Raw genomic sequence first — 14226 nt, 5'->3', positions numbered from 1 at the left:
CACAGAGACACACTCACAGATACAGAGATACACTCATAGACAGACACACATACACACTCATAGACAGAGAGACACACAGACACTCACAGACACACTCACACACTCACAGACACATTCACAGACACAGAGACACCCACATACACTCACAGACAGAGAGAGATACACAGAAACACTCACAGACAGAGACTCACACTCAGAGAGAGAGAGATTCACACAGATACAGACTCTCAGATAGAGACACACACACTCACAGAGAGAGACACCTACACTCAGGCTGGCAGGGCTAGGTTTGTTCCTCTTCCTCCTCCCCAGGGATGGATAAACATTTCACCCACACTTTCCCCGACAGACATATCAAGTACTAGGCGAGGAGCAGAGACGGCATAAGGAATTAGAAAGATTTAAGAGACAGTGGAGCGTTACAATTAAAATCATTTGCTACAGCGTGATTTGAATGCTGTACTTGCTGCTAAATACCGTGACTTTGAAAACAGCAACTTGGTTTTATAGAGAGCATTTCTCACACAGGATAACGTCGCGACGATACAATATCTTTCACCAAGTAGAGTAAGAAGAGGGGGGGAGTTGGAGGATTATTGTAGCATGCGATAACCAGGATGACAGAAGACAGACTAGGTCTCGTATCGTCTAGCAATTCCTATGTTTCTGTGTTGACCAAAGGGGCAATCAGAGATATATCTTAAGGACAGTTCTGCAGACAGGACGGAGGGATTTGGGGAAAGCGTCCTGAGGCAGAGGGATTGAAAGCTGGGCCTCCGTGGGATTTTTCTCTTCATAGCTTCGCGTTGGGATCAGGTTTTCCAATAGGATTAGTAATGGATGGATCTTGGTCGTGTCACTGCTGATCTACAGGAATTCTGCTCATTTTCCGACTTTACGTCAGTCAGAGATGAGATATGAGCAACGCTGGCTCTCCCACAGCATTCCCTGGCTAATACTGGCTACATATCTCACAAATGAGACCTTGGTGCCAAAATCACTACACTTCGTGCAAGTAAAATGTCACCAATTAGGTAAATAATCCATTCAGCATTACAAACATCGTCACTGATGGGATTATTTCATTCACAGTCGCACATGACAGTCACACATCGCCACAGACACTCGCTCGACAACACGATAAGGTGCTATATCAAATGCAAAGATTATTATTATTGTCCCTTTCGCACATTGTCACAGCTACACATCTCTCCAGGTATAATGTTGAACAGAATTTTTTACCCTATCCTCTGCAGGGACAGTGTGTTAAATGCTATGGGCTCACATCAAAGATGTAGATTCTATGATTCTATGTACTGGCTTTTTATCTGGTACACCTTTATATCATAGTTACCAGGCAAAACAAGAGCTGAACGATTTTTGATTTTGCTACATTTACATCACATGAAGATTTGACCCCCACCCTCCCCAACACCCCCCCCCCCCCCATTTCTATCTGATTAGATAAACAAATCACTGGTTGAATACAGACCAGACCCACAGAATGAAAGGAGCCGCTTTTGAATTCTCTCCCAGCAGCCTGCCCAGTGATGTATCTTCCTTCACGTAGCTGAGGATGGAAGAAGCGGCTGTGTGGTGCTGGTCCCAGGTCTCCTGACGAGCATTGTTGTGGGGAACCGGGATGTGGTGGGTGACAAGTTCAAGAGTTTCCGTGTCAGGAGGAGTGCACGTCAGGAGCTTGAGTAATTTCCCATGGGAAGCACTCAAAGGAGCCTACCTCCCTCTTCACTCTACCCCAACAATGTGCCTCAAGCTCATTCTCACAAGAGCACCAGGGCCACATTTCCAACTTATCGCAATAGCCATCTGGTGGCTCAATCTGATTGGGAATTGGCATTTTAATGTTACAATACCAGGAGTTCAGTGATCTGAGCCCACTGATGGGTGAAAGAGGAGTGACTGCACCAATCCCTGTCCTGACACAGAGAGAAAAAAACAATCTGGTTTGAATAACATTTGATGTGAAAGACGACAATCATTAAAGATATATGAACACAAATAGAACACACATGCTGTAGTTTAAAAACCAGCTCTTCCACAATACGTTCCCATACCTGCCGAGTAAGTCCTATACGGTTCCATCCTGGGATGGAAAGGTTTCTTAATCTTTGAATCCCTGGGCAGGAATTAATAGGGTATTTTACATGCATCCTCTGATCGAGGTAGTGTCATATTTAGAGTTCCAGATACACCACGATGCACAATTGACTCAGGACACGTTCCATGTTAAATGTCTCTTTTCAACACATTTTAGTCTGAGAGTTTCAGAGTTTCCAGGAGAAGCATTTCAGACAGTGATCAGCGGAACCACGACCTCGGGGCTCTTGTCTTCTTCCTCAGCTGTGGCTAAAATCCTTCCGTTCTCTGTCGTTTCCTGCTCCTGTACCGGCATCTGAATTTTATGCTTGCATTTCAGCTAAAATAAACACAAGAGACAATGGTCACATTAAACAACCAAAGTTCGCTCTTACACATTCAGTACTGAGTAAGGCAATGATTTGGTTATAACGACATGGTAATAATAATAATCCGTGCATTTGATGTAGCACCTTATCATGTAGTTGAGATGTCTCAAAGCGCTTCACAAGATATGCTATAAAGTGCAATGACTATGTGTTTTGGGGGCAAAACCCCAATGTCCCACAAACAGCTATGGAGTGAGTGACCAATTTTATTTGGGGGATTGTTGGCCAGGACATTGGGAGAGAGAAACTCCCTTCTCTTTTCAGATAGTACCTTGGATCTTTAACTTCCACCTGAACTGGCAGATGGGACCTGAGTTTAACATCTCATCTGAGGACGAAAGCCCCCTGAAAGTACTTCACAAGGAATTGCTGTTAAGTGCAGAGACTGTGTATCTCCAGGCAAATTAAATTGGGGTTTAATGTCTCATCTGAAGGACAGCACATCCGACAAGGCAGCATTCCCTCAGTACTGCACTGGAGAGTCAGTATGCATTGGAGTTCAAGTCATGTAATGAGGCTTGAAGCAGTAACAAGCTGAAAGTTGACCAGTGTTGGCAAACAGCACTGTTGGACACCACAGAGTGTACAACACGCACAAACTGTAGCAGTAATAACATTTAAAATCTTTTATTTCAAGAAAAAACCATGTCAGCCTTAGTTTTTCTACCCTAATGCAGTAGAAATTTAACTTACCATTGAAGTGAAGGCATTTCTCATTCTGGTACGGTTATCTGAAAGAAGGATGCAGAATTTAATCCATGTGGGTGTCGTTCACATACAGGTAACTACTGCACTGCTCCCTTTACCTCAATCCTCACCCTTCCTCCTCCCTCCTTCTCTCCATCTCAACCCTCCCTCCACCTATCCTCCCTCCTCATTTCTCCTCTTCAACTATACCTACTCCCCATCTTCAACCTCCTCACCCTCCTCTGTGCCAATCTTTTCCTATCCACAGAACAACAACAATATTACATTTATATAATGCCTTTCATGTCTGGAGACGCCCCAAAGGGTTGAACAGTTGCACCCAAGCTGGGGGCTGGAGTCAAAATGGGTGGAGGGCAAGGGGGCTGGAGGAGGGAAGATGATCAAAGGCGCGGTCAAAGAGGAAGGTCTTGAGATGGCCCTTGAAGAAGACAAGGGAGGAGGCAAGACGGAGGTGTTCCGGGATGGAGTTCCAGAAGGTTGGGACAGAAATGCTAAAGGCCTGACCTCCAATAGTGGACCTTTTCCAGACTGCAGCCAGTCAGTGTTGAGGGAGGTGAAAGGAAAAAAGCAAGGAGATTGAAGGAGAAAAACAAGGAGTTGCAGTCGCTGGACAACTTACCTTGTTTACAGCCAAAGTAGAAGGTCAAAGCCAGCATGACAAGAAGGAGCGTAGTGCTGAGCACCACAACCCAAGGAATCAATCCCTTGGAGTCATGTTCTTGAGGACCTGAGGAGAAATAAAATTACAGCAAAATGATTATTGTAAACTAATCTCTCCTCTTCCCTCCTCTCTCACCATCACCATGTCCAGACACAGGCTCAGAGGATAAGTAAATCACAGTCGAGGACAACCCAACATGGATACTTTGTCTGGGGTGATTTAGCTGATTGTCTTCAATCATGAATACAGAGCTACAATGGGCTTCAGCTCCTCCTAGTGCAAGGCAGGGAAAAGATTCAGACAGGCTTGTTCCACTTCCTCCACTAGCGCATTGGGTGACATTGGGTGAGGAGAGGTGTGTTGCCTGTGTTGGTTTGGCTGTATTTCCCAGTTGCAGCTGAATAGTGAAACTGAGCTATGTTCCAGGCTCGTACATGAAGAATGAGCAGTGAGTCACATGAAAAAGGTGTTTAGCCTCATTGATTTCACCCTTCCAGAACACCCAACCTGTCATCCTCCCATCACAGCAACAATGTGGGCCCAGCATCCTGACCTCAACCAACCGTTCTAGTGGATAATCATCCACTATGTAAAGAAACACTTAACGGTGACTTAAATTGTTCTTTGCAGCCTTGAACCTGTGCCCTCTTGTACTGCTGCCTTGGTGTAATGGTCTGGATTAACTTCCTCAATCCCCTTTGGAATCTTACACACAGGGTATTAGGAGATACGGAGAAAGTGCGAGGAAATGATCTTATAAGATCTGCTGTGTTCTAATAGGAGGTGGAACAGAACGTGTATGGAAGATTCGTGTCTGCTCCTCGCTTTTCCAGACACTCCAGACAAACATTAGGAAAGTTCTGACGGGTACTCACTGCATATCACATCCCTGCTGGGCGTCCCATTGTTTTGCACTTGAAGCAACCCGCAACTAGAAAAACACCAGACATTATTTTATTATCGTTTGTTTCTGGTTTACTTCCTTCCCCTCCAATATTCTTGCCCCAAACCTCATCAGCTCGGAGAGCAGGCAACAGAAGCTACGGTTCTATTTCGTACATGGTCAGCAGGTGGCGCAGGTGCTGTAGGGCACTGTAGGATCTTTTGGTTAAGATATTGAACCAAGATCCCAATGCCTGTTCAGATGGACAGTACAAATTCACATGACACGGTTTGACGAAAACCGCTCCAGATAATATGGTCTTTCACTCCTGGCTGTTTGTGAGACATTCTTGGGTGTAAAAAGTTTTTACCCACATGTTTTTTTAATACAAAAACAATCACTACACTATACAGGATTTACAGTAAAGCACTTTGCTACGAAATGCTGCTAATTATTTCTCGCTACTGTTGGTGTATTCATAATAGTAATAATCATTGAATTTGATTTTGCACCTTATCATCAGCATCAAAACATCTGAAAGCACTTCACAGCTTTTAATAATAATAATCCTTGCATTTGATATAGCGCCTTATCACGTCATTGAGATATCTCAAAGTGCTTCACGGGATATATTGTAAAGTGAATTGACTGTATTTTGTGGGCGAACTGTTAAGGTTTCAGTATAAAATGTAGTGAATGTGTATCTTGTAGGTGACACCACAGCTACTTTTGCAGGGTGCCACAAACAGCCATGAAATAAATGACCAACTTCATCTGGGGAATTGTTGGTCAGGAGACTGGGAGAGAGAAACTTTCTTCACTTTTTGGATGGCGCCTTGGGATCTTTAATGTCCACCCGAACAGGCAGATGGGACTTCAATTTAATCTCTCATCTGAAGGATTGCACCTCCAACAATGCAACACACCTCCAACACTGCAGTGGAGTGTAAAACTAGACTACGTGAGTTCAAAGTCCCTGACATTTCAAAGTCATACTGCTTTCTATTGACGGATCCTACGTAACTTTGTGCAGCGCCAAACTTACTTGGTCCATTTCCTGCAGGGATCCGTCGCAGACGATGTGTTCGAAAAATATCCAGGTTGACATTCCTCGCACACCGGCAAAATGAGCTCCGCTCCATCTTCTGGAGAAATTAAAGAATTCAATCAACGGGTTAAAAAAACAAATAAAGACGAGCATTCCAAATTCTTGTGTTTACTGAGAAACTCAGGTGCAGTATCCAAGGCTTGGAGAGGGTAAAAAAAAACTAACTAAATAAATTGAGATGTGGTCGTTTGGTGACACCAAGTTTGGGTACTTGAGAAAGGGAAAACTGAGGGCAGTAAGGTTTCCATAGAGAGACATGGAGCGAGGGATATTATATACAGGGTAACCACAAAGTCGTGATATCTACCCTATTATCTAAAAAAAACTAAAAGATCATAATTTCTTTAATATATAGTCAATTTACTTTACAATATATTCTGTGAAGTGCTTTGAGATGTCTCAACAAAAGTGATAAGGTGCTATATCAAACGCAAGGATTATTATTTATTATTATTATTATTATTATAAACCGGTAATTCGTTTTGAGGTCCTTCTATGTGTCATTGCTGTGCACAAATTGCTGAGTTAAAGTATGCTACACTTGGCGGCAATTGCCTGCGGAGCACTATGAGAAGTGACGGCATGATAGGCATGGTATCAAATGCAAGGAATGTCATTCAGTTTAGCCCCCTTACCTTTTTTAAACACAACCCCATATCCAAGATGGCAGACCTTGTTGTTTTCACAGATCTCGCAGTCTTTGTTCGGGCAATGCTTCCCCAGCTTGCACTGGCACACTGTGTTATTGATGCTGGTGCCAGGCACCTTGGTGATGAATCCTCCATCTGAATAGAAAGACGAGACACAGTTGAAAAGGACATAGGAACGTAGGAACAGGAGTAGGCCTTTCAGCCTATTGATCATGTTCCGCCATTCTCTTCGTTCGTGGATGATCTTATCATCCATGAAGTCAACAAGAACATGCGCATGCCACTCGCGAGAAACAGATCGAGTTTTGATTCTTTATCGAATGCAAGAATTACTATTAAGATGATGATTATTTTAGATCTGGACTTTCTGCAGCCTGTAACACAAGCAGCTGCTGGGAGCAAGTCAAACACTGTGACTGTCACACTGCTCACGTCCATAATCGCGTCCTGATCAATCGGGTGGGGCAGCAAATAGGACATACTTTCATTGCAAACCGTGTGTCGCCGGCATTCGTTCTGGCTCCATGTTGATTGGTAGTAGCCATGGGCACAAGGCCTGCATTTGGAATCCGTTTTGGCAGTGCACTCGATTTCAGTGTATTGTCCTACAGAAAGAAAAGAAACACGCGATAACAATAGTATAATAATCCGTACATTTGATATAGAGCCTTTGTTGAGATGTCTCAAAGCACTTCACAGAATCTACTGTAAATTGTAGTGACTGTATATTTTGTGGCGAAACGCGGCAGCCAATTGTGCACAGGAGTGTCCCACAAACAGTCGTGGATTGAGTGACCACATTTTTTTTTGGAAGGCTTATTACCCCTGGAAAGTGATCTGCCAATCGACTAATAACTGGGCTCCCACTTACTGCTCGGTAAACAGAGGCGCATGGAGTAAGGAAACATGCCTAAGGTGTTGCCCTGATTGGGAATCAAACCCAGGTCCTCTCACTTGTGAGGCAAGCGCACTAACCACTATGCTACGGGATTCCATGACCTCAGGATTTCAGAAAAGGAAATTTTCTTCTCCATTGTTTGAGGAAAGCCAGTATTGCACCTCACAAGCCGGCAAGAGAAGCTCACATGAAGAAAGACCTGGGACTGGAGAGTTCAAACAAAAGGTCAGCGACCTGAAATATTGACTCATCTTCCTCTTTCTATTGATGATGCCTGACCTGCTGAGTGTTCCCAGCGACTTCTGTTTTTATTTCCACCAACTGCTTGATGCTGTTACAGGAAGACTGGAAGACTATGGAGTTGTCAATTGACTTGGGCATACATCACTGGATCTCTTGCTTCCAGACATCAACGCTCCAGTCTCCCCGTGACAGCATGGAGTAACTTTGTAAAAAATTCCACCCGGCTTTTGATTTACACGATTTTCTAATCAGTTCACAGCATGAGGAATTTAGCAAACTCTTAACAATAACTTTTAACTTCTGCTTAATTGTGAAGCTTCTTTTTATCTAGCTCTTTAAGAATTTATAGAAAACAAGGCTTTACTCCCAGCAGTAATAACTACAGCATTAGATTATTCTACAGGCACCCAGACCCTTCTCTCCGTAAACAGCCCTTGTTAGCACTCACCGGGTGGGCATTTGGAGCAGCACTTGTTGAGCTTTGGGAACTGAGTCAGACTGTCACACTGGTTGTCAGACATGGCTTGATAGAGCTGGGGAAAAAGCACAAGTCAGGACTGAATGTCCAACAGACAGGAACGTCCTGTAAACTCACAGGACTCCTTATATCACCTTAAACATACAGAGAGGGTAAAGATAATATTACATGGTTAGATAATGCTTTTCACCTTAAAGACAGTCTGGCAGATCTTCACACAAAAGTGAATAATTTCAAATGAAGTGAATGTTAATGAGATACAGGGACTCTTACCCCTTGGCTCCCGTTAACCCTGCGAGCCAAAGCTCTAACGGTGGAATCTTCCCAGACAGTGCTTTCAGCCTTGTGGTTTTAGTTAGTTAGACTCCAGGAGTACCCAAACACACACTCTGGGGTCCCCAAGCCTTGGCTTGTGCCAACCTGCGGCTAATATACTCAGGAAATTAGGAAAGTAGGATGCCTCCCTCCAGGGACATTCCAGACACGGGGAGATTTGTACATGTAGATGGCATTCATGTGTAGAACTCTTAGTCTGGTTTGGATACTCTTAGCCATGGTGATCGGTTTCCACATGTGCCAGACATCCTGCTGACCCCCAAAATTAATCCAGGGGATTGTTGGGAGAAGTCAGTGCAATGTCTCATCCGAAGGACACATCTCCACCAATGTAGCACCCTGCACCCTGCTTCTCCCCTCCTCCTCCCGCCACCCCTTGTGAATCATCAGAATTCCCCTTATTTGACAGGACGTATGAAAACTGGAGGTTACCCTATTGTGAGATTCTCAAGCCTGAAAATGTACAAAGTTTTCCAAATGAACGCTATGAGTGTTGCTCTCTCACAGAGAAACAATCACTTCCCTATTACTGAATGTTTCAGTGGCAGACTACCTCTTCTTGGTTCCTATCACCTGACTGCCTCGACACACTCTGCACCGGCTCCTCTGTCATGTTGTTGTGTGCTGCGTTGTGTTGTAAAAGCTATTTGGAGCTTTACATGTGACTACTGCTGTAAAGTGCACATGAGGATATCAGAGAGTGGGGTCAGGTCAGTTGGGAAGCTGCCTCCCACCCTCCCCCATGGTTACATAACTGTTGACACTCAACATCCAGACTCAGGCATGAAGAACAGCCACTTAAACTCTTACATAAATACACTGGGCGATGTACAGGAGAGACCCAGCATTCCCCAGTACTGGTCGGTTCCTTCAGGTGCGGAGGAGAGAGAAAAAGCTGAAGGAACAAACACATCTTTACAAAAACGTCATGATAATTTGTTTAATATGGATACAGGCTGGACAGTTTCTCATTGACTCCCATTGACCCACCTGTTGGGTCAATTGGTCACACCAGGATATGACCTTAAAGTTAGGGCAAAACAGGTTGGTACAGAGACCAGGCTGTGCAAACGAGGGCATGAGGGGCTGTGTTTGCCCGTTGCCCAGGCTGACAAACTATCAACGATTACGGTGCTGTACTCAGTAGACAGCAACAACAACAAATGACATTTATAGAGCAACTTTCATGTCGGAAGACACACCACTGCTTTGATACATTGCAGTCATTTGTACAGAGGCCTGAGGTGTTCCGTGCACTGATTCCCCTTTAAAACACATAGACTCTGAGTCTGTGCTACTGTAAGCTTCTTGTTTATTATTAGCTGCTGTTCAGCTTGGGGGAAATAAATTTAGCTTAACTCAAAGTGATATGGCAGAAGGTTTGCCGAGTGTGGTCGCTTTCTTTTCAGCCTGTAACGGTTGGTTTGCTGGGGTATTTCCTATGAAAATTCCCCTGACCTCCAGTGATATTATTTTACATTAGCAGCCTGTTTCCCTCCCACTCAGAGACCTCACAAGTCCACTGTGCACGGTACAGTACACTGTCTGAGAACCACAATAACTCAAGGGAACTACACCTGTAGCCTTGGCCACAATGCCCTTTTGAAAAAAAATCTGAATAATCAGGAAGGACAACGGGTGGACATTAAATCCAATGAGAGCAGATTCCATCCCACTTCTGAGCAGAAGTTGGACGCTTGAAATTCCACCTAATCTTAGCCTGAAAGACTCGCTGACTCCCTACCAACCTACCCTCTCCCTCCATTCGGCGGGCTCTGGTCTGCTCCTTGTCTCCCACACGACCCGCCCTACCATCGGTGGCCGGGCTTTCAGCCTCTCTGCCCCCACACTCCGGAACTCCATCCCACGGTCCCTTCACCTCGCTTCCTCCCTTGCCTCCTTCAAGGCCGGTCTCAAGACCCTCCTCTTCGATCATGCCTTTGGTCTCCCTCTCACCTCTCTGCCTTCCCTCACCCCTACACCACCCCTCCCCCATGCTCGGGCCCCAGCACCTGACTTCAGCGCTTTGGGAAGTCCTCCCAACGTGAAAGGCGCTCTATAAATGTAATTTAGTTGTTGTTGTTGTATTGTAAATTAGCGTTTAATTTGAAGCGAGGTTCTTAAAAAACAACTGTTTTCCAAATTAAGACTGAAAGTACAAATTTTCCATAGAACAGTCTTACAGGCTAAGACTAGGTGGAATTTCGGATCTAGGGTGCTTCCTCTCAGGGACAGAGAGGCGGAGAAAGGAAGGATGGAGTCATTTCCTTAACTCTATTGAGCCTTCCCCCCACGAAAGCCTTAGAGTGAAGAGAAAGGCCGTCATTGTGATCTGAAGATGGGGAAAGAGAGAGCCAGCTGGAGGGATTGAGATAGGGAGTTCCAGAGTTTCGGAGCATAAGAGCATGAAAGCACTGCATGATGATGGTGGAGGGGAGGAGAAGAGGGACAAGCTGAAGGTCAGAGCCAGCTGAGTGAAAGGGACAGGTAGAGAACCGAAGTTGTGCAGCTTTAAGAGAGGTGTTGGGGTTTCAGGAAATTTCTTTCTCACAGGAAATGTACATTTCCTTTGTTTAAATTTAACTGAAGATGTCTGTTAAACACAGCTCACGATGACGGGAGATTTACTTGGGAAAGTCCCTTCATTAGCAGATTGAGACCAAGTCAAACTACAGCTGTGTTGAAGTGTGGTTAATAGTTAATAATAAATAATAATCCTTACATCTGAAGTAGCAACGTTTCACGTCGGGAAGATGTCTCAAAGCGCTTCATAGGATTTACTGCAAAGTACAGTGGTGTGTGCTTTGTACTTAAAACAAAGACAGACTCGCTTTTGTCCACTGATGATCGAGTGGGTAAAGCCAAGGCCACTGTGGGGTAGCCTTCAGCTATACAGACCAGACGTCAGGAGGTTGAATCCCACTCTGTGTTGAACTAGGCACAAAGTTAACAATGAAAATCCTGCAATATCAAGATCTTGCTCCTCACCACTTTTCACCCTCGTCTCTCCCAGTGAGTGTCCTGGCCAACGATCCCCCAGATACAATTGGTCACTCACTTCATGGCTGTGAAGGACATTGCTGTGCACAATTTGGCAACCAAGTTTGCCTAAGAAATACACAGTGACTATGCTTCACAGTAAAATCCTATGCTCTGAGATGTCTCAGTGATGATCACTGTATAAAATCCAAGGATTATTGTTATTTATTACTAAACAGTGATGTCAGGTGGAGCCTGGATTCCAAGTAAGGGTCACAATCATGCTTAGCTACTGTGTCCCTCGTACAACAACATCAACAACAAATCACATTTATATAGCGCCTTTCACGTCGGGAGGACGTTCCAAGGTGCTGGACAGTGAAGGGTTTCCTCCTGAGCTGGAAGCTGGCGTCAAGAGGGGTAGGGGTGGGAAGGTGACTAAAGACATGGTTCAAGAAAAAGATCTTGAGACGAGCCTTGAAGGAGGAAAGTGAGGGGGTGATGCAAGGGCTTATAATACAAGGCTTAGGTTCATGCAAGAAGCTAAGCTCAAGCTCCATCCATGGGACAACAACAACTTGCATTTATATTGCACCCTTCAGTAGAATAACATCTTGGAGCACATTACAGTGGCAGGGATGGTCACTGAACAGAGGGCAGTGAGTGGAGAAAAGTAGGTGACCATAGGTGTGGTTGACCAGGACGGCTGTAAGGCAGGATTTGAAGACAGGTGGAGAAGGGACAAGACTGAGGGGATAAGGTATGGAGTTCTGGAGGTTAGTGGCAGATGACAGTACAAGTTGGGTGGGGGGCATGGATCAAGCCCGAGTTAGCAGAGCAGAACTAACAAGAAGAACAAGAGTTCGGAGAAAGGGATGCAAATTGTAAACTAAAGGAGGACAAATGGAATATTCTAACACATTTTAAATGAACTTCCCTTCAGGTCATTAGTTCCTGGAAAATGGTCCAATATCTTTACAAATGAAACTGAAAGGCTTGAAAGAGAAGGATACTGCACTACACAGAGCTGTGACCACCCATCCATCCAGCCACCCCACCCACCCATCCAGCCATCCACCCACCCAGACTGAGGAGCTCAAATTACTGTACATTATTATTGGAATTGTGCACATTCATTGCTCCTGCCAAGCCAGGATTGTTTCCAAATCCACACATTGGAATTCCCCGAGTCTGTTACCCAATCCCAATGCTGGCAAAGGAAACGTCGAATCACAACTAGTCTTAAACTCCGAGCAGGTTCATGCTGGACTTCACCCTACACTAACCCCACACAGCTGCCTGCCCAGCTCGGCAGGAAACTGCAGCAAGTGATACCTGAGGACAGATATCAAGTAGACTGTTTCACGGGTAATGTTTTGCCCACAAAATACACAGCCATTCCATTTTACAGTATATTCTGTGACACGCTTTGAAGCATCTCAACAACATGATAAGGCACTATATCAAGTACGAGGATTATTAAACACGATGTTATTTAAATGGGATGGAATACACAGAGGTTCCAGCTGTTGTCTCTTATCCAGAATTGAAAATAAAACAAGACATATATACAACTTTATGCAAATACAAAAAACAGTTACTGCCCAAATGCACTAATTACTGTAAAGTGCTTTGAAACGCCTGGTTAACCTAAAAAGAGGTTCTACTAAAAGTTAAGTACTCTCTCCCAATTCCTCCACATGCCTACACCAGAAAAATTCACTATCCTTTTAAAAAGTATATATTATGTATACGTCAAGGCTATAACAAACAAAAGTGGATTGTGGGCTTCAAACTGTCTTCAGCCTTCAACAGAGTAACACAGTGAGAGACATTGAGCGAAATGATTTAGTCGTGCTGGGTTCTTCACAAACTGTAGCTTTCTACAGTTTCAGAAAGGTAATCAGTTTCAGGCAAAGATCATGCAAAAGAAAGATGTTTTGGGAGCAATCTCTGGCTGCAACATATCATCTTTAACCGTTCATTTACAGCAGGGAGTGTTCCCTGCCTAATTTGCTCTTTCTTTCTTACCTGGGGCAGGAACCAAACAAGGCAAATCCAGAAGGCTTGACTCGAACCCATAGTGAGAAAAACACCCAGCAATCGACTCTCAAATAACTTGTGCAAAAACGTTTGGATATTTTTCTAAATATCTTTTTCTGGAGAATAGAATACTTGCGAGGAGTTCTGTGTGCGCTTCAACTTCAAAACTGCACCAAGATTGCACAGAGCCTGACTTTTAACCAGTGAACCACACCCCTTCTGTGGTGTGTGTGTGCCTCTCCTTCTCCAACAAACAATATCAGGGGCATTTGATGGGGATTTCCAGTCCGTTAGATGTACTGTACTCTTTTTTTAATTTTTTTTATGTACTTGTCTGCGGTAACCATCACCACACATTTTTTGTTTCAAAAAAAATATAGTTGTCCAAAAGCATTATTCATATGTACTTGTTTGTGGAAGTTTGGATTTAGTGGTTTTTTATTTGCTTTGGTTTATTTTTTGTAGCTTCCCCCCTCCCCCCCCAGTAGCTCAGTTGGCAAGCTAATGTTCAAGTGTAAAGCCCAGTCATGGGTATGGACTAGAGATTGTCAGCCTGGCTTAGTTGGTAGCACTCTCAACTCTGGGGCACAAGCCCCATGTCAAGACCTTGAGCTCACATAGTCTGAGCTGACACAGCGCTGTGAAAGTGCTACATTCCTGGAAGTGCCGTCCATCAAATGAGACATTAAACCCCAGGTCGTGCCTGTTCAGGCGGCTGTTACAGATCCCATGGCACTATTTGAAAAGAGAAGG

At 44.4% G+C, this 14226-nt stretch overlaps 1 protein-coding gene across 1 annotated transcript; it reads right to left on the bottom strand.

Moving 5' to 3' along the window:
• Window positions 1–231: 231 nt before the first annotated feature.
• On the bottom strand, window positions 232–13704 carry LOC103191377 (tumor necrosis factor receptor superfamily member 5-like). The gene is made up of 9 exons (XM_007912372.2): window positions 13462–13704; window positions 8086–8170; window positions 6979–7101; window positions 6482–6631; window positions 5784–5883; window positions 4731–4786; window positions 3814–3921; window positions 3180–3217; window positions 232–2437 (listed from the first exon to the last, which is right to left on the bottom strand). The coding sequence occupies exons 1-9, from the start codon at window positions 13510–13512 to the stop codon at window positions 2309–2311; spliced, it is 840 nt and encodes a 279-aa protein (XP_007910563.1). The 5' UTR covers window positions 13513–13704; the 3' UTR covers window positions 232–2308.
• Between the last annotated feature and the right edge of the window lie 522 nt (window positions 13705–14226).

This window comes from Callorhinchus milii, unplaced genomic scaffold (genome assembly GCF_018977255.1).
Source record: "Callorhinchus milii isolate IMCB2004 unplaced genomic scaffold, IMCB_Cmil_1.0 Scaffold18, whole genome shotgun sequence".
NCBI classification, from domain to species: domain Eukaryota; kingdom Metazoa; phylum Chordata; class Chondrichthyes; order Chimaeriformes; family Callorhinchidae; genus Callorhinchus; species Callorhinchus milii.
The sequence above is the reverse complement of the archived record's forward strand: the minus strand, read 5'-3'. Positions and strand labels throughout refer to the sequence as shown.